This window comes from Papilio machaon, chromosome 6, assembly GCF_912999745.1.
Source record: "Papilio machaon chromosome 6, ilPapMach1.1, whole genome shotgun sequence".
NCBI classification, from domain to species: Eukaryota; Metazoa; Arthropoda; class Insecta; order Lepidoptera; family Papilionidae; genus Papilio; species Papilio machaon.
Window position 1 is genome coordinate 2,057,123 of NC_059991.1, and position 24,686 is coordinate 2,081,808.

The following is a 24,686-nucleotide window of genomic DNA, read 5'->3' on the forward strand; positions in this document are numbered from 1 at the left end:
CAAACAGCAGATTATCATTGATTTTTAAACTGTCAATTTGGAAAACCTTAACATTATAAATCAATAGTTTATTTGAGTTTTGTGGACCATTTTTACTTGTAATTTGACTATACATAGTTAACATTATTTAAAAACTCACCAAGTGATTAAAAAATTACAAAACACTACTTTTGGTTAAACGAACCTAATCGTAACTGTTCAGTCATCAACGTCAAATTGTCAAAGTCAAAGGCGAGAAATTGTTTCGCGCGCTTCGCGCAACATTGAACTTGGTAATTGTAAATATTGAAATATAAAATATAAATATTTATAATGTCAGCATCTAAGGTTCCGTCAGTTGTGCATTGGTTTCGCTTAGATTTACGTCTTCATGATAACCTTACACTTAGAAATGCAATTAACGAAGTAAGTTAAAATTCAAGAAAACTACTTTTACTAAACTTATTGAATTACTTGTATCTTCAGCATTTTTTTCTGTAATTCCAGGCTGAAAATCGAAAACATGTTCTTAGGCCTATCTACTTTTTAAATCCTGAAAAAATTAACAATTCCGGAATTAACAGACTACGATTTCTTTTACAAAGTTTACAAGATTTAGACGACAACTTACGGAAGTTAAATACACGCTTGTATGTTTTTAAAGGTAAAGCAGTGGATTGTCTGCCAAATTTGTTTAAACAATGGCAAGTTACATTTTTAACTTCACAAGTAGACATTGACCCAGAAATAGTAGAGCAAGATGAAGCTATAGAAAAGATTGCTGAAAAATTGGACATCTTTATTGTTAAACGTGTTCAACATACAGTATATGATTGTAATGCTGTTTTAAGAAAGAATAATGGATCTGTACCAATGACATATCAAAAGTTTCTTTCATTGGTACAGGATATACAAGTTAAAGAAGTAATAGAAATCAATAAACAAATATCAGATTGTTGTAAAGCACTGGACTTTGATTGTAAAGACTTTGATGTCCCATCTCTGGATGAAATTGCTATTGATGGATCAAATTTATCCGAATGTAAATATCCAGGTGGAGAAACTGAAGCATTAAAAAGACTTGACATGTATATGTCAAGAAAAGAGTGGGTTTGTAAATTTGAAAAACCTAATTCTTCACCAAATAGCATTGAACCCAGCACTACAGTTTTGAGTCCATATTTAAGTCATGGATGTCTTTCATCAAAACTATTTTATCACAGACTTAAACAAGTTGAAAATGGAAGGCCTCACACAATGCCCCCTGTCTCACTTTTGGGACAGTTAATGTGGCGAGAATTTTATTACACTGCAGGTGCAGGCACTGAAAATTTTGACAAAATGATTGGTAATAAAATTTGTACACAAATTCCTTGGGGAAAAAACCCTGAACACTTAAAAGCTTGGGCAGAAGGCATTACAGGCTATCCATTTGTTGATGCTATTATGCGTCAATTAAAACAAGAAGGTTGGATACACCATTTGGCTAGACATATGGTTGCATGTTTTTTAACAAGAGGTGATTTATGGATTTCTTGGGAGGAAGGGGCTAAGGTGTTTGAAAATTATCTTCTTGATTATGATTGGTCATTAAATGCTGGCAATTGGATGTGGTTATCTGCATCAGCTTTTTTCTATAAATATTTTAGAGTATATAGCCCTATTGCATTTGGGAAGAAGACTGATAAAGATGGTCTTTATATAAGAAAGTATGTCCCAGAATTGAAGAAATATCCCTCTGAATACATTTATGAACCATGGAAGGCACCAAAATCTATTCAAACAACAGCTGGTTGTGTCATAGGTGTTGGGTATCCTAAAAGAATAGTTGAACATGATAAAATACACAAAGAAAACATACAAAAAATGTCACTAGCATATAAGGTAAATAAAGAAAGGAAAGCTATGAAGAGACCGAGATCTTAATGTAGTTGTGTTATTTAAATTGTTAGTTGTTTTTTATTTGCCATCTTAATCTCACTGAAAAATTTGTATTAAAAGTTAAAATAAATCTAATGAATATGAAACAACGTTCTGTTTCCTTATTCTCAATATAAACCTGAATCTCTTGGAAAAGAAATTTGATAAGTTGTGATAAAAGGGTGATATCGAAATTTTACATAATACAAACAGATAGAAATATCGGTATCTTTTTTTATTTTAATACTATTCGAAAAATCCACTACTGTCTACTGTATTTCATTTGGTATCTGTTGTATTTATCAAATGATAACAGTGACAGAACAGCACAATTTTATGTCAAATGTCATCAAAAAGCTGAAAAAGGGCGTCGTTTTAAAATAAAATTTTGAATTGTTTCTTTGGGAAGTTCTAGCGTGCTAAAATTACAAAAATGATTCAAAAAGAAAAACGTTATCAATATATCATGTTTGTGGCTTGTGAAAATATAATCGTGTAGTGCATTTAAAAATTATCTTCAAGTAAGTGTACAAAGTTGTTTCGTTACTATTTATTCTATCATTGTAATTTGTATAACTTTACTAGCTGTCGCCTACAACTCCGTCCGCACGAAATTAAAAAAGTTCTACATCTGTGCAAAATTTCATCAAAATCCGTCGAGCTCGAGTCGATTTCGGATATACCTTCTAACAAACATCCATTCATCCATCCATCCATCTAAACTTTCGTATTTATAATATAATTAAAATTTATGTGTGACAGAAATGGATTAAGTTGATTATTTATGCTACACCTATATTCTATTTATTTACTTTAACCAAAATGTAAAGTAGGTTTATTTAAAAAACATACAGGAGAATGATCTCTAACCTTTTCATTGTTAAAAATCAGTTTATTTTACTCATAGCCATTAATTAATAGTCAGTAGTGAATGTTAGTTTGAATTAAAAATTAATAATGAGTTTTAGTTGTTTTTGGAGGCGTCATTACACTATTTAATGTTGTCAGTAGTTTCTCCTATCACAAATTATTTCATGGCTGCCAAAGACCTCTAGATTAATGATATAAATTTGCCATAACCTTTATATATTACAGCTTACAATTCAATATAACTCTAAGCAGTTATTGTAGACCATTTCTCAATTTGCCTGTGTTCTGACATCAGAATTTTGTAAATAATATAGTATACCATTCTACAGTACAAGCCAATTTTGCTAAAGGAACTATACTGTTTGATGCATTTTGATTTCCTTACTCTATTAAAATTTGCATTAAAAAATATTGTAATTTTTTTACATGTCTAGAATCTACTGTTCAAATATTTAATCAATTATATATTATCTGTAATCGTCACATACTAATCTAAATTGTAAAAATTCATATCTGATAATGATTGTATGAAATGATTATGCTGTGATTTCACATTTCACATTAGCTGGATATTGTTGCACTCTTATCTGTGGATAGATATAGCAAGATATAAAACCATTCTAGAAAGTATATTATAATTTAATGTATTTTGATTTATTACATGTCTGGTTTATGTAATAAATAGATGAAAAGTTTTGAACAACCCTGATGGTTACAGGATTTTTATATAAAAATGTGGCAAATGCATAAACCACATGATATAAAGTGATAAGTTATACAAATGGGCAAAAGTACCTAACACTGCAATCGTTCAATTGTCGCTCCACTCTCTAACACTTATCGTAATGGGATAATAGGCTTCTCGTAAATGACTTCCTTCTTCAGAAGGTCTGAATTAGGCGATAGAGAATTGCTGGTCTGACACGTCCTGACCTCATGTTGCAATCTGCATAGGTCACATTGTGACGTCCCTTATACAATCAGTTCATTGGACAATTTCATACTCAGTGCTCAAAGATTAAACGTAATACAGACAGGACATTAAGAACAAAATCTATCCGATAAAAGGAGTTACATCTCATTAGATCTACTAAGATAGCGGTTCTCAATTTTTTTTAGCTTTGTAACCCTTTTGGGAATTTGATAAACCCTAGATTCTAAGTTAGATTTTTCTAGGACCTAGAATAATCAAACACAAGATTATTTGTAATTCTTTCCTCTCGTATGTTTAGTTCGCGTATAACTTTTTGTAGATACGTGTTATTAAACTTTTTATAGATTTTACTCTGAAACATAGTATGTACTTTAGTATTTTATAAATTTTTATCAGAACCTATTTTAGTGCATCCCCCAAAAAGACTTAGCGGTGCTCCATGGCTCCACGGATCACACTTTGAGTAACAATGTATTAAGAGGTCTAACTTGTTCTATTGGAAGGATCAAAATGAAAGACATTTTATTTGAATTCTTTCTGTTTATAAATATATGTCGTCCATCACTCTTATATACCTACCTATTTTTTTTAATTCCAGGTACAATGAGGCCTGATAGATGAAAGAAAACTGAAAATTTCATAAACAATGTTTGGTTGAGCGGGTAAGTTATTACTTTGACTCACAGAATGTAATATATTTAATAAACCACCCTATAAATATTTAATTGCTGAATACGACCTTTCATATCAACAATTTATTTAAAATGATTAATATACATCCTTGTAAAATGTGATAGACATTAGCAACAACTAGCCAGTATATTTTGATTTTTTTATGTAGCTTGTAAAATGTATAAAGTGCTTTCGATATGATTTTTATTTCATATACCTTCTTCCATTTATATATGAGGTCAGACTATAATGGTCAAGTACAATTTTTTACATAAAAAAAATCATCTAAAATACTTTTCCATGAAATACATGAACCAAATGCTTCTTAGCTGTATTTTTCCACTACTATTAAATAAACTTATGATCAGTGAAAATGTCAAGTCACTGCGGTTTCGCTTAGAGTTTTTTCTGAGCAACTTTTTGTGTATTGAGTAAGTTTAACGTAGAAGATTTTGTAGCCTATACTTTAGTCTGAGTATATTTATTTGTATATATTATTTTTTTATAGATTCTGTGTTTGACATGCAATTCTGAATATTCGTGTTTTAGGTGGTTTGAATCTTTTATTACTTGATTCAGGATTTATGGTGTTAACTAAAAGAAAAACCGCAATTTTTTTTCTATAATGTTAATCTAAGTTAATTTATGTAATATTAATATTTTATATAATACTAGCTTTTACCCGCGACTCCGTCCGCGCGGAATAAAAAATAGAAAACGGGGTAAAAGTTATCCTATGTCCGTTTCCTGGTTCTAAGCTACCTGCCCACCAATTTTCAGTCAAATCGATTCAGCCGTTCTTGAGTTATAAATAGTGTAACTAACACAACTTTCTTTTATATATTCAAAGATTAATATTTTATATAATATTAATATTTTATATAATATTAATGTAAGCTATTTTTAGTTTCGCCATAGGAACACCGGCGTGAAGCGTAACCTAGGCGTACTAAAATAATGATGCAACTTCATACATTTTTTGCTTGAAGAGATGACGACACCGCGGCACGTGTCTGATTTATTTTAAAACCAGCCTAGGTTCATATCAGTGACCTATTTAATATTTTCGAAACTGCTGTTGCGTGGCTCTAAAAATATTTAATGAAAAGCTAAATATCATCCGTTGTCTAGAGCGTTTTCTTCTTCTAAAGTGACTTTTCGATTCGAGGGTTGTCAGCCAGTAATTACCAGATGGATAACATATGACAATTAATGTTTTGCTAAAAGAAAAGATAAAAAAAACTTTATTAATATGTCTGGGAAATTTGTTCAGATTCCCATCTTTATTAGTGGGTAAAAACAGACTGGGTAAAAACAAACGGCTATCATGTGTCTTGTTCAATGTCAAACTGTCAGTTGAGTTTATAACGTTTAATGTTTATGATTTCTAATAACCTAGAGATTAGTTACTCCATCTTATATTTATCTACTCTACGGATTGTTTTTATATATCGGTATGGGTAAAAAAACTTTCAGAATACCGACTGCTAAAATGCTAAAAAGCAATATTTTCTTGATAAAGTTTCAACGATTTACCGTTCGTTTATGACACCATAATATCTCCACAAAACATATCGACATCCCTGTCATTATCTTTGACAAAACAGAGATAACAATATATGTTTTAAACGGAAATGTTGGTCTCAGAAACCCACGGCAAATTGTTTATTTTATTTAACCATCATTAAAAATACTAGGGCTATATGTTTGTGCCTTTCCACAGCTAAACATTGTTAACTTTGATTTACCAAAAAGAAATAAGAAATGGGTGTTACGTTTTGTCAAACAAAACCAAGGTTTACAAATATATTTGACCCACATTATAGCTGATAAAACCTTTACACGATAAAACAAATATTTATAGTGAATTTATTGCATATTATAAATTTCATTCAATATTTAGAACTTCCTCATTAACTAGTTTTTTTTAATATTCGTTTTGTTGCTGTAGTTTGTGCATAACACACGCCAATTTATCCTCATTATAAAATAAGTTAGCATTTATTTGAAAAAGAGCTATATACTACTGTTTATTTTACTGGTTCCATATAAGTTTAATATAGACAATGTTTGCTAAACTTGAAATAAAACTTGCGCAATTTTATGCAATGTAAAAATGCAAGTCACTGCTTTAGAAATAACCTAAGCGGAAAACTGACGTCATATTTCATTCTACAAAACCATAATTAATGGCATTAGCAAGACGAGATGTGTCTTTTTTATCAATGTTTTTTTATCTCATGGAATCAATGAGGTATGTGACCAATTTTAATTAACCTTCGTAGAAATCAGAAGAGTATTTATTCGCGTCCTTACAAATTCGTACAATGACTCTAATCTAATTTAAAACTACTTTATGTGCGATTATTTGAAGGTCAGTTATGCTTAACATGAATATGTATTGCTTTTATAATTACAATTATTGTGATAATATCAATATAATTGACATTTGTGTCTCAAAGAGTTAAGACAGCGATCACGATTTTCCATCTAACGCGGACTAAACACTCCTTTAGCTTACTTACTTAGTACATCTGTTATGGGTTTTTTTTACCCCCATCTGCCTATCTTTAACCCCCTTTTTTAGTAAAACACAAGTTATACATTATTAAAACAGTTGTTAGAATCGGAAACAAACAAACTGTCCACAAATTGCTATGCAACAGTATACATTTTGACTGGACTACCTTAACTGCGCTGTTGACATTTTAATAATGTGAAGGTGGTCTAGTTAAGATAAATATAGAAATGTATAGTTAAAACATGTCTCAAAACGTGCAATATTGCCTCTTAAGTGTAAGTAAACTTTCTTCATATAGATGTAACATTTATAAAAAGACTAGCTGCCGCCCGCGACTCTGTCTGCGCGGAGTGAAAACAAAACTTAATTAGTAGCCTATGTGTTCTTCCAGACTATGTTCTACATCTATGCCAAATATTGTCGAGGTCCTTTGAGCCGTTTTGGAGATACTTTCAAACAAACAAACATTCACATTTATAATAAGATTCTGAATTCTAGTCCATAGCTTCGTAAGATTTAGTCATTGAGTATAGACTTTCATTATACACGATGGTTTTGTTGTTTTTGTTCATTGATGTTGTATTTTTATATTTTCTTGTAGTATTTGATAACATTTAATGACTGTATTAATTCATATATATACTTAATTATCATTATTATCTACGCACAAGTTCAAACATTATGATAATGTCAATTTTATCTATAAAAAGTGAAGGTCGATTGATTACAATTTGTAAGTTTTTAGGTTATCTGTTTTAAACATCCAAACATACAAAATTTACAGCCGAAACCCAGAGGTATAGGTGGAGACAACGGATTTAAACAATTGAATGAAAAAGTAAATAACCCAACAAACTTACTCGTAACAGACCCATCTCAGTAAGCTTGGTTCTGGGTTCAAAATTATGAAACAACATAGCGCTTGTACCGAAATTATGATAACTGATGATTGTCACCGGGAATTTCCTTGGCGACTAATTTCTGGTTGAATCTATTTTTTTCTATGGTTAATTTCCCTTCTTCATGTCATATTAATGTCCATGTGTCCTTTATTCTTTCATATTAAGATTTTTTAGAAATTTTTCGTGACATGTTTAAATATAATTTTCGCAACAAATTTTTAAGTTAAATTAATAATAATTAATACTAGTCTTCTAGTTATTTTTTTTTTTTTTTAAATGGGACCTATCTGCAAGCACTTCCTTTCGATTAAAATATTTTTTATCAAAATCGGACCACCAGGGGCGGAGTTTCGCGGTAACACACATAAAAAAAATACAGTCGAATTGATAACCTCCTTCTTTTTAAAGTCGGCTAAAAATACATGACTATGTACTATCGTTTTAATATAATATAGTCATTGAAAAAATCATCTCGTAATCTAAATATGGATTTAATATAACATGTTATCTTATAAAAGGTGAAAAAGTTTCATTTGTACAGTACACCGTTTCATATCGTATGATTTAATATTATGTACAGTTGTGCGGTTTTTTTAAATAATTACACTGATTAAAGTATTTGACCAAGTCTAAAGTTAACGGTAACACAACTTAATTGGATTGTTTTTGTAAAGGTGTTGACCTATTTGGAGCAATATAATTTTAGTTATGTGTTAAATACATGTAAAAACAATGATGTAGTTAATATAAGAAAACAAGAAGCTCTACTTGCTACCGCAATTATGTACTTCTGGAAAGTATAAGTATGATGCCACCAACTTTAAAATAGTTAGGACATATGTACATATTATATGTATATGTATTTATACATTATACAATGTATATGAAAAATATTAAACTTGGTTAACTAAAATTGATGATCTGCAGTTTAGCTCACGACTCGACATGTGTGAAGTAGATCAGTGAACCGTCTCGCAGCTCAGCTCAATTTATACCTGTATAGAGTTATGATTTGCGTTTCGAGCTGCAAACTACGAGTCACCAGGTAGCTCGCGGCTCTTCGGCTCACATAGTTATAGTACATCGCGATGAGCTGTGAACTGCAAATTTTAGTTGTTGAAGTACAGCTCAACGGTTCAAGTTTATGTGAGCTGAACTTTTGAACCGGTTCAGAGCTGATTTACTCATGGCTAAAAATAACTAATAGCAAACCGCTTTAATAAAAATCTTCTCTAAGGATACTTATTCTTTGAAAATATCTATGGTAATTTATACTTTAATGATGAGTTGACTAAAATGAATCTATGATTAATGAGACGTTCGCAAATCATAGTTACTGCCGTTAGGCCAGCCAATAGGTAGTGGTTGGAGGTGAGATCGATTTGAGCTCTTTACACACGAAGACTATGACTGCGCAATCTTATAAATTAAACAAACAAACATTGTTCAGTTCGTGTATCCAAATTTAATGGCTTTCACTATTTTTGAATCTTCTCTACACTCAACTTTCTGACGATTTAGAAATTATTGACTAAACTGAAATTGCCCTGTTTCCTCAAATACTCAATACTGTAACTGATTTTGTTTAATTTCTTAGAATTTGATCAACAAAAGAAAATCCACAGATTATAAAAATGCATTAATTGATGATGCATTTATGACAATACTTTAGTTTTAGTTTCAGTAACCTTTAAATATTTTAATTATTTCTTTCTTTTATATTTCTGGTACGTGTTTAATATTTGACATTGCTTTGTCTGTATGTAATTTCCATCATCAATATTGAAGCCTTTTCAATTATGTATATAATTTTCTTATTTTGATCGTTCATTACGACGCTCTTACACGGCGCACTATTCTAAACTAGCTTTTACCAGCGACTCTGTCCGCGCGGAATAAATAAAAAAATAGAAAACGGGGTAAAAAATATCCTATGTCCGTTTCCTGGTTCTAAGCTACCTGCCCACCAATTTTCAGTCAAATCGATTCAGCCGTTCTTGAGTTATAAATAGTGTAACTAACACGACTTTCTTTTATATATATAGAAGATTAACTGTGCATTGTTAAGCAAATCTATAATGTCATAATTTACGAGTCAAAAGGAATTGGATATATTCCTGTGATATTCATAATGTATGTAATTAAATTGTATTTTATCTCACTATTGTTTAGTGTCATGTCATGGTTGACTCCGTGGTCCGTAGTCATATCGTGTCGGTATCGTGTCGTAGCCGTAATGTGTGATGACGCTGTGGTATAACAACACCGGCTCTAGGCCGTCTGTTATCATTCCGCGAGGAGCAGTCTCGGTGAACGCATGTGCCGCAAATTGAACGTTAAAACTTTCGATCTTTTTTTTAAAAAAAGTTAAATTATTTTCTTCAAAGTGTAATTGTGTTGTGTATTTCCAGACCGATAATATTTGATTTTCCAGTAAGTTCCTTTATTAACGTTCTTATGCTGATATTAATAGCTTTAAATTCATCTCTGAATTTTATAAAAAATAATGTGCACTTGAGAGTTGTTCCGGTTATAATGGTTTAATTCATAACTTGTTAAATTATTGATTGGCGAAACGTCTTACCACTTACAAGAAAATTGTAGACTCTATTACATTTGTGACAAAATAGGTTCAGTTAACATCCACTAAAGATGTTTTTATTGAGACTGAAGAAAAACATGACACGAACCTACGATTATTACTGTGTTAAAATTACGTCCTTTAATCTTACTAATATTATAAATGCGAATATTTGGATGGATGGATGTTTGTTTGAAGGTATCTCCGAAACGACTTAACGAAACTTAATGAATTTTGGCATAGATGTAGAACATAGTCTGAAAGAACTAATAATACGTTACAACATACTACTTACTATGTTTTTTTAATTCCGCGCGAACGGAGTCGCGGGCGACAGATAGTTTAATTATAAATTCTTTAGTTAGTACTAGATTCAGTGTAAATGCATTTAGCACACCACAACTTGAGGTGTATTACCATATTTGGTTCATTGGTTTAGTGTTTCGACCCTAAAATTTTGGTGTCGTAGTATCTGTTACACTTGCGGCCAAATTTTGTGTTATTCGAGTTGTAATTGACATTTAATTCATGCCGCAAATGAGGGTCACTACGAGTATTTGCGTGTGCGAATTTATTGTTTTCCACAACATTGTCTTCTTATGTTTCAATTCAGTATTTTCAAGTATGAGATAATTTACTACCAATCTTAAAGTTGTTAAATCTTAAGCAGCGTAGCTCTTAATGTAGATTTCTCATAGTAATCTAATTTATCTAAGAGACCAGACACGGTCAAATGTGGCAGTTATGTGACTTAAGGTTAGTTAAGAATACAGCTTTCATTTTCTACTAGAGGAATGCTGGTTGATGTTCATTTTAATAATCATGCCCTCACACTCTTCTGTTCATTCCGTCATCTCAGCCTTCTTTAACATGTCACCTATCACGCAATCCATCCATTTCTTCTGATCTACATTCATAGTTCAAGTTCTCCTTGTCACTTGCGACTCTGGCCCTCCTTATAATATGCCTATATCATGCTAACTTTTTAAATGCTATAAAAGACATGATATATAAGGCAAAATATTCATAACACAATTCGCAATTATTTTAGAATATGATCTTGCACAATTTTTTTATGGAAATTTTAAATATTTATTAACATAAAGATGTAAAATAGCCTGTTGTCCTTTGATGCCGCGTGCTTCGGCGGTCATTCATCTGTGCCATGACTTGTGTTAATTGTACAGAAGCCGCTATTTACAATCTAGCTTAAAATATTAATCGATCATTGTCTGTTTTTTATTCAATTTTAAGTCATCTCAACTCTTGTGATATACTATAAAATGGGTTTTGAATTTTAAAATAATCAATAATTTCTTTTAGAAGCTACAAATATTGGAGAGATGTATTCGGCTGCTTTAAATTAAGGATGTATAATTTTTATTCTTTGTAAACTTGTGGTTTTTCGTAAACGTCTTTCTACAAAACTCTGTTGATTTTTTTAACATCATAAGTTGGTAAATAGCAACCTTCCACCAGATTTCCGCAATTGCAGATGCATTGAATAAGAAAAAAATCACACGAATTAAAATAATGCATACTGATATTATTCCACGTAATTAAATAAAAATAAATGCATGAAGAAATGCTACAAAACCATAAACTCTGTAAACTCCGCAAATTATTTGCAAATGCAAATGCAAATGTTAAAAATTTATTTGTAAAAATCTGAATTTGAACATAAAATGAGGAAAATATTGAAGGAATTGAATGATTGCTGTTAATCAGCCATGTTAGGTTGTTGTTTGTCAAAATGTTTTATGCTTTGATTTTAGTCAGATACTTGATATGGATATTTGCTTCCAAAATTTAGTCTTATACAAAAAACTGAAAAGTGAATAACTATTTCTTGAATGGTGATTCATTAATACAATGAGTATGTAATTCAGTGGTTAGATATGACGTATGCTGTGTAGTGTGTATTTTGATGACGTCATGAGTGCTACAATGATGACGACAATGATTTCACATTGACTAGTGTAAACTCGTTGATTTATAGAGAGAGTCATTGTATCAGGTTTTTCCCCAATCGGTAAATTTAAAACAAAAACAGAAGTTAACTGACAAGTTTTAAATTAAAATTGTATCTGCATTTTGTAGAGTGCGCAGGCAATTTAATTATACGACTTCAGTTTCGTCATGATTTTTCACGAGCATTTCTCATGTTAATTTTTTGTTAATGTCATGTTAAATATACTAAATATTAATATGTAAATACATAGTTACGTCGACTCGCATTTGTTTGCCTATTGTTGTATAACTACTCCACGCAATGCTTGTTTTGTTTCTTTTGTTGGTTCGCGTTATGTTAGACCATTTACGAATACTTGTTTCGTACATTGTTGCTTGTTAATGGTATACGGGTCCAATGGAAGAAGTATTTTATATAGTTCACCTTCATCTTGGTATAGTCCATTGATTTCTTCCGAATTTGTCAGCAAACTTTTTTACTAGGTTTGTTCTTTTGGAACGAAGTTCCTTATCGCGCGTTGTGAAAGGGGGCTAGACGGAAAAAATTCTTACGAAAAGTTGTCACGACACTTTTTTCTATAGTAAGTATGTTAACGACCAATGAGCGCTACTTCACCATGGCAACGACGTGACAATATATAACGAAAATTCATAGAAATAAAACGTACTTCTTCTGAAGACTTAAGTTTTTTATTCATAGAATAAACATTGGTTCCTTCACTAATTAATAGAAAGGAACTTCGTTCCATCCGGGTGTCCCTTGACACCTCTCAAGTTTTTTTGTATTTGCTTCGTTCCTGACTGCTTTATTCGGTATTATTTAGTTCATTCTTATCTATGCTAATGTAAAAACTGTGCTGAAGTAATCATTTTTAATTGCATCAATAACATTTCGATTATGTTTTTAATTGGGCAGCCGATGATTAATTGGGCCACAGATGTTTCGTTGTAATATATAATCTGTTGGAATAATCATGGGTTTAGATTTTAGAAGCCGTGACTGTTCTAGAAATAAACATAAGTTTTTATTGGCAACATTTAAATTCAATTTCTAAAAGGAGGTTGCTGATGTTTATTAGAATATTTTTGTTTATGTATTATGACTGTCATCTTAACTATTATTCCGTAGACCTCGATCATTTGCATTCGATCCATAGTCTTTTAAGATTATAAGCGAATTAATACATAAAAACAACTTTCCCTAATTGGAATCTAAGTTTAACCCTAAAATAATGTAGGTCTCTTTAAGACGTAGGCAGTTCCTCCATTAATATTTTATAGAGTGTAATAAAATAGTCTTATTATCGTCTCCGGAGATATTTATAGGTTAGTTTTGAGACGTCCATTTGGTACCTAAGTGGCCCGAATATTTATTAATCAGTGAGGAACCGGCTTATTGTATCTCAAGGTCGTCTTAAATTCGTCCCGAACGTTGTCCGAAGTCTGGGATAGTTTCCAGTCTTCCCGAAAATATAGAATCTGTGGAAAAAGTGTATCATCATAAAAATCATTATAACTGAAATAATGAATAATTAACTGTGAGTTTCTGAGACCAAAATCTCTGTTTAAAAAATATTGTTCTCTGTTTTGTCAAAGATAATGTCAGTTATTATGGTATTTTAACTCAGATGTTTTGGTCTCAGAAACCCACGGTTAGTAATTTCTATTTTATATAAGGACAATTGCCATTTTTATATATTATATAATGATGTACGATATATATTAATGATATTACATAACAACTGCTATACAGTTGATGTTTTAGTTTTGTTCAAAAGAAGGCTTTATTCGACCGCGTACTGTCGATATTGAAGTGCTCTTCAGTTTGTCTGTTTGATAACCCTTTGAAGTAATCGCAAACATCGCTATATTACAACAAAGATTAACAACTTTAAATTTATTTCATAACTCTATATATTTTATCATTAAGTATATTATTAAAGTGATATATCAATGGCTCCTACGAATAAGGGCCAATGTGCAAATTAACAACTTTACAGGAGAGGCTTTCAAAGATTCAAGCATATAAGAAAATGGGCCGCATTGGGCCTTTATTTCAGCAAAAAAATAACATTTACACCTGTAAATGTGTACTTTGTTTAGTGCATGCTGTTAACTAAACTAAGAGGTAACTTTTAACACAAAAAAATGTTTGCTTTGGCCCTTACACGTAGGATTTTGATACCCGGCATAAATGTTACCTTTAAACCGTGTGTCGCCGTTCAGTCGCATAATGGCAATTTGAGTTTGAGTAGTTTAGGTATTCATTCCATAATCAGATACGTCCGGTAATATTCTAGTTGACAGATTAAATTGGTCTAGTCTTTAGTCTTGTCTAGCTTACGATGTCACTGACCAGCTAGCAATAAACTCTGATGACTTTACCAGAGTGTATTGCTCGTTCTTTTATTATAAAGATAATTCGGTTTATTTTAAGAAAAAAAAATGATCCAAGAAAATACACCAGATGTTTTAACATTTATAGAATACATGTGAAAATAATTATTTATTGTGTCATTAGGTTAGTGACCTAATTAATAAAAATTAAAGATTATTAAATACAATCTACTAAACGCTGTCTTCAGGTTCAGGTTTCATAGTATTAGTATATCTAAATCTATATCTATATATATAAAAGAAAGTTGTGTTAGTTACACCATTTATAACTCAAGAACGGCTGAATCGATTTGACTGAAAATTGGTGGGCAGGTACCTTAGAACCAGGAAACGGACATAGAATAATTTTTACCCCGATTTCTATTTTTTATTCCGCGCGGACAGAGTCGCGGGTAAAAGCTAGTTTGGAATAAAATTCTATTTGTTATATTTAGCATTGTTAGTACTGTGTGAAATACTAGCTCGTAATGCAGTCATAACATTGTAACATACGGAAATACACTACTGTTGCATTACCTAGTACATACGATTTAAATTGTCATCCGCAAACATTTACGAATAGAATTTACAACCCAATTTTACGATCCCGCCTACAGGTTGCGGATAGCATTGAGATAAAATTGATTGCAGTTTTCTTACATTGTATAAACTTCTGTGTTATTTATTTATGTTACTGTATATATTTTTACATAATATACGTAATCAAATTAGTTATAAAACAAATAAAATTTTGCGCCCTATGAATGGTTGTAAGTCGAAGATTAATATAAGTCCTAATTTATATTTATTTTTTTATCTTAATTGCTATCAAACGCATGCATGCAACGAATCTTTGTTTGCTATTTAAATATCAGTTATAAAATGTATGAGGCAAGTCTTTGGTGGATGTAAAAGCTTGTAAATTGCACGTCATTGCGGCGTGAAAGCGGATTTTCCTTTTAAATTATCTGTTACTTGTAAGATGTGATAATTATTGCTAAATAGTTGATAATCTTTAGTTCCGATAGCATTTCGTAACATGTTTAGGGAAGTCTTTTATATATTGCTTATAAGCTATTCTTTCTATCCGAATTTCATCTTCGATTTCAATTAGTTATTTTTATATTTTACATTTACTTACGTTTTTGAGAAACTTCTGCCATTTTAATAGTTGTTACACCATTAGAAAGATAAATACAACAGAAACAGAAGTTATCACATACTTATATATACAATTTCAATTTTATCTGTACTTTTAACAAAAACATATGAAATAAGATTTTTTATGTAACCCCCGAACATGCTATGTTCGTCAAAAACACATTACTGGTATAATTATGAACGAAAAGCGGGTTTTTTAGTTCGACAACCTCCGCAATTTCGGCAAGCACAAGCTTCACATAACATTACGAGTATAAAAAGTTGGATAGGAGATAATTATTGTACATATAAATTTTCTGAGAATTTTATAATTCAACGTACGTAAAAACATAATGAATCTTGATCTCACCAATTTGCGACTTCGAAAGTTAGTCGGTGTTGCAGGACAAGTACAGTCGCGCTCAAATGTGTACAAAATGTAAAATATTAGAATGGCCAGTCTAGTGTAACTGATATATGCTTTAAGGTTTGCTATTAGCTTAGGTTTCGGGTTCATTGACTTCAGATCATTTTACATTACACCAAAAATAAACTTAGTGCAGTGTAAAACAAAGTAATCGTTATTGTTCAATGTGTTTTACTCGTGATACCTTGTTTGAAAATGTATTTCTTTGGAGTAAAATCAGATAGTCTTGGAATATCATAGAAGCATCATTAGGCAAAAATTGTATGTGCTTAAGAAAAACAATACCGTTAAACCTGTGAAACTTTACGTAACGTGAGTTTCATACATATTATAACAATGCTTACTGTATACTTGAATACGTAGTTCGTTCATGAGAAAACTTTCATGTCATAGAAGTCTTAAGTTTTTAGTACGAGTATCACGAGAACCACTGAATTAGAGAGCTAATGATCAGGAGCATGCACTACTGATCTTGAGGTCGTGGATTCGCTTCCCCCCTTCAATCCAGGTAAACCTTGGAATAAAGGGGGAAGCGGAAAGGAATATCTGTCAGTTTGCTCACCAATATAATGGCAGCGTGGGCAGACCTCCCGCAAGATGGACCGATGATCTGGTCAAGGTTGCGGGAGTATCATGGATGCGGGTTGCACAGGACCGATCATCGTGGCGATCTTTGGGGGAGGCCTATGCCCAGCAGTGGGCGTTACGAGGCTGAAATGATGATGATGATAATGGCTGCCCTTAGCAATTAACTTATTCCGTCTTTAATATTAATGAAGTGATGGATGGTAAAATAAGATGTTATTTTATCATAAGGCCAGAAAGATGATGATGATGTTTTTGTATACGTTTCTGTCGTTTCATTGTCTATTAGCGTTTGATAGTTTAGTATCATAAAGGTGACATATACACTAGAGCATTTTCTCAAGCATTTCTATGTAATGTAACGTTTTAAAGAATGATATGATACAGGTAAAAGCATAGTTTCCAAAGCACGTCTGGTTCCTGAAAGGGTGATACACAACAACATATCATAGAGCGGCTCATTGTTTTGTTACAAGTAAATCCTCTAGTCTATACCCACCTTTAAATAAGATTATGTATTCTGTCACTGAAACATTAGTCACCATTTTCAATGGACATACGATCTGATTAACAGTTTATTATAAAACCCTATTGACCTCCACAGTTCATGTGTATTAACAAATATTTATATTTCCGATATCTGCATACAAGATCACTGAACCTAGATCTTATTTTCTTCTAAGGTCATGTCGTCACAGAAGTAAATATATTTTTCTATTTCATCACTACGCTTACATGATTACAACATATTGGACTAACCTTTTTGTTACTTCATAGACATCTGTGTTGTTTATCAAAAGACAATTACGATTTAGTAATTTTTAATATTGCCCTAAATTCAGTATAGAACATTCCTTAAGAATTAAAAACCAATAGTACAGCTATTGATTTTTAATATGTACTAGAAGTCGTCCGCAACGCCGTCCGCGCGAAATTAAAAAAAAATTTAATAAGTAGCCTATGTTTTTGTCCAGACTATGTTCTACATCTGTGCCAAATTTCATCAAGATCCCTTGAGCCATGCATCTATTCATCCATCTAAACATTCACATTTATAATGTTAGTAAGATTTAGTTAGATATTTCAGAAATTCTAACTTTTAATGTACTGTTTCAAAATTACAATCTTGTTGGTAGCATCGATGTTATAATTTTCTTTTGTTACTCTGACGTCAACTATCAAAACTTTTTGCTGTCGATCTATGCTGTAAAGAAGAAATGGAACTTAAAAAAAAAAAAACGGAAATGGCGTCGTATTCATTTGAGTACATTATCATATATTTGCATCATTGAGCATTTATATATCTTACATTTGCATTAGAATTGAAAAAAAAAAGGTGACGAAGTTGTATTATGCTCATTTATTCCACGTGATGTAAAAGTAATTCAATTGACTTGAAGTTAACCTATTGTAAGAATGGGAACGTTAATCCATTTTTCGTAACTAAGGTCGTAAGTAAATCTTGTACAAGTGTCACGTTTGAAATCCACTGTTAAAACTGCTTTTTACTTTCTTTACGTCGAAGTGTACTCTTGTCAGTGAATCTGGCCACTAAATTATTTTATCATTTAGCGTTCATGTTAATGGATTTATTATTTGAGGTTGTTATTAATCTTAATTAGTTCAGTGATCTCGTGTCTCGGCAGGTGTCTGACACGATACATTTGCCTCGTGATGGAAACAAAACGTATTTCTAATATATAAAATTCTCGTGTCACAGTTTTCGTTCCCGTACTCCTCCGAAACGGCTTGACCGATTCTCATTTCAAATTTTGTGAGCATATTCAGTAGGTCTGAGAATCGGCCAACATCTATTTTTCATTTTTTTTAACTGCGCGCGGACGGAGTCGCGGGCGACAGCTAGTTCTTTATAATATTCTTTACATATGTAAATGTTATCTGGATTCGTATTTGTTTCTTTTTTAATGTGATTTGTGAATATCTGTAGGTTATTTTTTATCAATAGTTTCGTTGTTCATTCGTTTAACTGCACTCATTAAAATGTCTTTAAGATAAATTATGAAAACAAACGTTGAAACTTCGGATAAAATGAGTCCGTAGCAATGTAGCTTTCAAATAATTTACCAGTAACGGATTTTTGTGATGATCAGAAATTTAACTATATCGAATAAAATTTACGTTAGTTAATTTTTTCGTATTTTAGATTTAAAATGAACATGTTACTTATTCATGACGTCACACATTGACGAGTGGGATGTCGCGAAAGCTCAGCCGCTTTCATTGAGCCTGACCGTGTCAAGATGCGGTGAACATTTAGCGACATGTTAAAGTATGCTACTGCTTATACTTTGCACGTTGCATTGCGTGAAAGGAGGTCAAATATGTTAGTCTTTGTACCGTTTGTTTATTGAATTATCAGTTTTTTACGTTAAGAATCTTTATTTTATCGTCAATTTGGGCAACTAAAAACCGTATCAAAGAAATTGCTATCCGTAAAAGTGTGCGTTTTAAACCATGTGAACAATTTATGCCATAGACTGCAATTCTCGAAAACTGATCAATAAATTGCGAAGTTTCACTTCTTCTGATTAATCTATATATATATAAAAGAAAGTCGTGTTAGTTACACTATTTATAACTCAAGAACGGCTGAATCGATTTGACTGAAAATTGGTGGGCAGATAGCTTAGAACCAGGAATAGGACATAGGATAATTTTTAACCCGTTTTCTATTTATTTTTTTTATTTCGCGCGGACGGAGTCGCGGGTAAAAGCTAGTATTAAATAAATGTGTGATGTACTGTTTCATTGGTTTATTATAGTAACGTATCTGTGCATGTTTGGTTTACATACATAATATTATGTGTCTCTTAATATGTTGGTGTCACGAAGGCTTGTAATAATTAAGCTGGTTGCAATGTTAACAACAGTCTCGTGCATTTCAACGTATTTATTTGATAGTGATGTATCGTTTCAGTGTCGAGCACGCGATTAACTCGTAATTTTGTTGCACATTGTAGTGATATTGAAAGTGAACTTAATTATGTAATTATTTTTGTTGGTTACTTGCATTCATATCTATCGACTAATGGAGTTAAGATGAATTGAATGCATTTAAAATTATTTCTAGATTCTTAACAGATAAAAATTATACACAAATTCCGACAATCATAACTTAATATACATAAATAATGACTGATATTAACTTAAATTTGAAAAAAAATCACGTTTTCTCGTTTAAATATTGTTTAATCCTTACATAGGTATAGTTGGTCCTTCGAGTCGAGACTTATCTTTCATATTATTGATAACATTTTATATGCCGTTTTAGATGATTATTGGCGGTTAATAGTTACACTGATAGTAAACTGCGGATAATTGAATTGTTCAAAACATTGACTTCAGGAAGCACAATATAAAGATAAAACTTACAACATTTAATGGACATATTCATGCAGGCACGTATTGAAATAATTGAGTGCAATGTTTTTGTAATTTCTTTCTATGAGGCAACGAATGTTGACTGATAAACGTAGTAAAAGCCGTTGTATTACAAAATTACTATGTCAAGGTTTTCAATAGAATAATATTTTTTAAATTAATAAAACCTAGATTGTTTCAAATTATTGTGAAACCTAGTCGAAATATAAATTCCCTTATGCTTGTATTCGTTGCAAAATACCTGTACAAAAAGTCTGTTTTTTTTTCTCAGAATGACAATGATTACAATGTTTTTTCCTCGGGTGATTCGACAAACATTGGATTACTTGGAAGATTTTTCATCAATGTCTTATTATACATACATCGTGCTTTCCCGTGGGGTTCTGAGACGAAAATCTCCGTTTAAAACATATTGTTATCTCTGTTATGTCAAAGATAAACAGGGATGACGATATGTTTTATACAGATATTTTAGTCTCAGAAACTCACGGTTAGATAATGTATTTCAATGGTATGGATTCAGGTGTTTTTGTACAATATGTTATTTATAATTTGAAAATGTCCCCACTGCAAGTTTGAGTCATGATGTCGGTTACTGTCGAAAATTAATATCACATTGAACAACGCTATTGTTTAATGATGTGTATAAACACCTCATTGAGGCAATGCTTCAATTTGATAACATATTTCTTATACAGTTATGTGTTACTTTATTGTTATAATGCTTGATTTTTAGTTATGACTTATGTTTACATTTATTGATGGTTGTTTTTTTTTTGGCACACGGTCAAACTTCTGAAAGGAATGTAGATGGCCTGCATAAAATCTCGCTTGGCCTTGATCTTGGATTAACAGATACAAATGTTTCTCTCAGTTACGTAGTTTTAGAATTATATATTGTATGATAAAATGTTATTCTACATTTTAAATACAATTACATAATATTAGTAATTCAATAAATAAAAACAAAAATATTAACTGTAGTTTTAAGAGCAATTTTAGATTGTCACACGTAAACAAGTTTCTTAGCGGTTCCAAGTTGTACTTGAAACTATATTTTAAATTCTTTGAGCATATTAAAATCGCGTCCTGAATACTTTGCCAATACCAACATAGTAACCTATTTGAGAACGTATTTTTTACATTTGTACAGTCATAATGAAAAGTTTTAATAAACATATTTTTAATACTATGTCCTGACAGTCTATTTTACTTGTCGATTTTGTTGTGGTTTATTTTTAATCTATTGGTGAGTTCGTTGACTAATAGTACTATTATCTTCCATTAATACGATTCTTAGTGGCAATAGTAATCATAGGTTTCATACAAATAAGTCCGAAACCGTATATAATATACCTTTTGACTATTTGTTAATTTGTCTCATAATCTAGCTAAAAGTAGGTTTAGACGTCTTGTGTTGTCTTCTAATCATTAGGGTAATGATTACGTTTTTCTTTTCTCTAACCTTCAACCCTATTCTAACCGTGTAAGGTTCATTTTGTGTGTATCTGTGTACATTACTGTACATAGTGATACAGATTCTGCCAGTTTTTGTACTTATTGGAAGTGTGTCGTGCGTCAAGCATCCGTGACTCGTTTTGTTCTATTATGATGAACTAGCTTTTACCCGCGACTCCGTCCGCGCGGAATGAAAAATAGAAAACGGGGTAAAAATTATCCTATGTCCGTTTCCTGGTTCTAAGCTACCTGCCCACCAATTTTCAGTCAAATCGATTCAGCCGTTCTTGAGTTATAAATAGTGTAACTAATACGACTTTCTTTTATATATATAAGATATAGTAATGCTCAGTTATATGAGAGAAACTCGTTCTTTACTAGGCAATGCTGCTTGATTTTAATTTAACCGTGATCCTATTTTTAATATGTGTAAAAATTATAATTATGTTTTAAAGTAGGTTGAATAAATTTGCGTATAAATATTTTGCTCGCACTATGTTTAACAAATTAATCAAGTCATGATTTTTTTTATTAAAATTTAAATTTTTGGAGTTACATTTCTTCTAATAATTTCATAAAACTGTGATTAAAACAGTTGTACAGGTTTTTTTTTAATGTATAGAAACATTTTCGAACGACTTGATCGGAAGTAGAATTTCAGGTTTTCCTTGAATTTATTAGAATAAATCGTTGGATATACCATCAGTAGTAAACTGTGTCCATAAGTTACTTTTAAGTATGATTCAAATTAGTAGCTAAGGAATTGTGTGATAATAGCAAAAACAATTATATTTTAAATTGTCTATAAATAAAATATTAATGCTGAAGCTAGATAATAAACAGTTCTGTTCAGTATTTATTAAAGACTCTATTCTACACGATGTTCGTTCGCTTTACATTCACGCGGCAAGTTCACCGATCTCATTGCCATTTGTGGCCGTGAATGTACCGGTTAACCGATTAAAGACCTTTTCACACAAACGATACTACTTGTGATAGTTTTATATACCTTTTAGGTCACTTGAATGATGGGAAGTTAAAACCTTGTGTGGCTTAGGTGTGTGTTCTGACAAGCAGTTGCCCGCGATTTCGTCCGTGCGGAATAAAAAATATCTAGTATTGAAAATAGCTCATGTCGTCCTCAGATAGTGTAGTCACCCAACAGTGAAAGAATTTTTCAAATCGGTTTAGTGGTTTCGGAGCCTGTTCAATGTAAACCGATCAAATCTTACATCTTCATAATAGTAGTATAGCTTTTTTAGAAGTACCTTCGCTTTACTAAAATCACATAACCTGTTAGGGCCGGTATTATGTAACATAGTCATTAATAATCATATTATATTTAACAGTTGTCGTATAGAAACTTCCGCTTTTTGATTCCTGGTTCTATCAAAATACATGGTATATTGCGTCGTATTTTTTAACTATTTTTGGTTATAGACTGGTATGAAAATATAGTCATAATTATAGAGTTTTTAAACTGGTTATGAAACACGTGTTTGTAAGATGTATGTATACAATTTCTTTAGTTATTTTATGTTATGCATTTGTTTTAATAATGTCAGGTATAGAAGTTGTTAATTAAATGTTGATTTTATGGACACGTGTTTTGTTTTGATACGTATTCAAATACAATCAGTTGTAGGGAAATTATTTTACAACTTCGTACATCGTATACTAACTTCTTCAAACTAATGTCAATATTATGATTACCTTCAATCGTAGTAGACTAGCCGTCGCCCGTGTATTCGTATGATGTTTGAATAAACTCAGTTGTTGTCCCTTTCACAATGGTTTACTTAAACATCTTTCTTAGTGTAGAATATTTAATACTAAATTTGAAGTCAAATTTCGCATCTGATAACATGTGCTGTTGGCCACTTACGTAACTATAGTCGATTAGCGTTTGATTGGCACCACTCGTAATAAAATTTTGAAATGAAAAAAAAAAAAACTAAAAAAAATAATAAAAAAAAAACTATGATTAACTCAATTTAACGATAGATCATGTTAGATAACAGGGATGCTGCAAGAGCAATAGCAGCAGGAGCAACGGTTAAAAAAAAAACATTTGGCTCAAAAATATGGAAAGATTCTATATTTTATAATGTCAGAGTCGATGTCCAATTTGTCAAGAATATTGCTTGGATATTGTATAGAGAGTGGCAGAGAGATAATTCCTGTTTACTAATTTAACCTACAAGGATAGTAGCAGTCGGGAAAGATTTTAGTTTAATCAGGTAGCTTTTGTAAAAACGCTTTTTAGTCCTGATCGATAAAGACAAAAATCAAGACAATATCAATCACATCAAGTACATTTTTTTTTAAATTGAGCATGTAACGTGATATTGATGAAACACGTAAAGTAAGATTTACATCAGTTTCCCCAATTTGTTTTGCGGTAATAAATAAGTTCGTTACTTTTATCGTACTTTGCTTACTGTCGTAAAAAGTATGAAAATAACATGCATCGTAGTTTTATCGTTTGTTTAGTAAGAAACTTCTCAAGTGCTTTTGTGATTCTTAATTTATATTTCTTGTAAAAAATGTTCCCAACAACTCCTATAAAGTTGTATGGTAATGTTGCATGTCTTACGTGTTTTATAAATTGAAAAAATAATAGATGAGAAAAAAATAAATTTCTTTTTTATTGTCCACAGAGTAGCAGCAATCAAAATCCATAATGGCGCACTACAGTACATCAAAAGTTGCAAGCGGCGATGCAGGAATATCTAGTCATAGTTTAAGATACTGTTTGTCACGATTAACTATGCTCATGTTGGTTTTTGGTTTAGGTAAGTTAATCGAATGTATTTTTTAACACTTGATTAACCTTATTTTGTAGACAAAAGGCTTATTCAACTTTCATGATAAAGACGTTGAAATAATTAAAGTAAAGCGAAGTCCACATGTATTAAAATTCTTTACCATGCTAATTTTCTTTTTAA

General features: G+C 31.3%; 2 protein-coding genes across 5 annotated transcripts in view; both read left to right on the plus strand.

The window, feature by feature from the left end:
* Positions 1 to 254: 254 nt before the first annotated feature.
* Positions 255 to 1,941, plus strand: LOC106721343 (cryptochrome-1). The gene is made up of 2 exons (XM_014516264.2): positions 255 to 405; positions 487 to 1,941. Exons 1-2 carry the CDS (start codon positions 313 to 315, stop codon positions 1,903 to 1,905), a joined length of 1,512 nt encoding a protein of 503 aa, XP_014371750.2. The 5' UTR covers positions 255 to 312; the 3' UTR covers positions 1,906 to 1,941.
* Positions 1,942 to 2,234: 293 nt separating this feature from the next.
* The window catches only part of LOC106721362 (cystinosin homolog), a 32,368-nt gene continuing 9,916 nt past the window's right edge, over positions 2,235 to 24,686 (plus strand). For 3 of the 4 annotated variants that reach the window (XM_045678258.1, XM_045678256.1, XM_045678259.1), the window contains exons 1-2: positions 10,064 to 10,231; positions 24,399 to 24,533. In XM_045678258.1, the coding sequence (XP_045534214.1) occupies positions 24,422 to 24,533 (112 nt within the window). In that variant the 5' untranslated portion in view covers positions 10,064 to 10,231; positions 24,399 to 24,421. Of the gene's footprint in view, positions 2,421 to 4,301; positions 4,366 to 10,063; positions 10,232 to 24,398; positions 24,534 to 24,686 lie in introns of those variants that run through there. The other variant, XM_045678257.1, reaches the window with a different exon arrangement.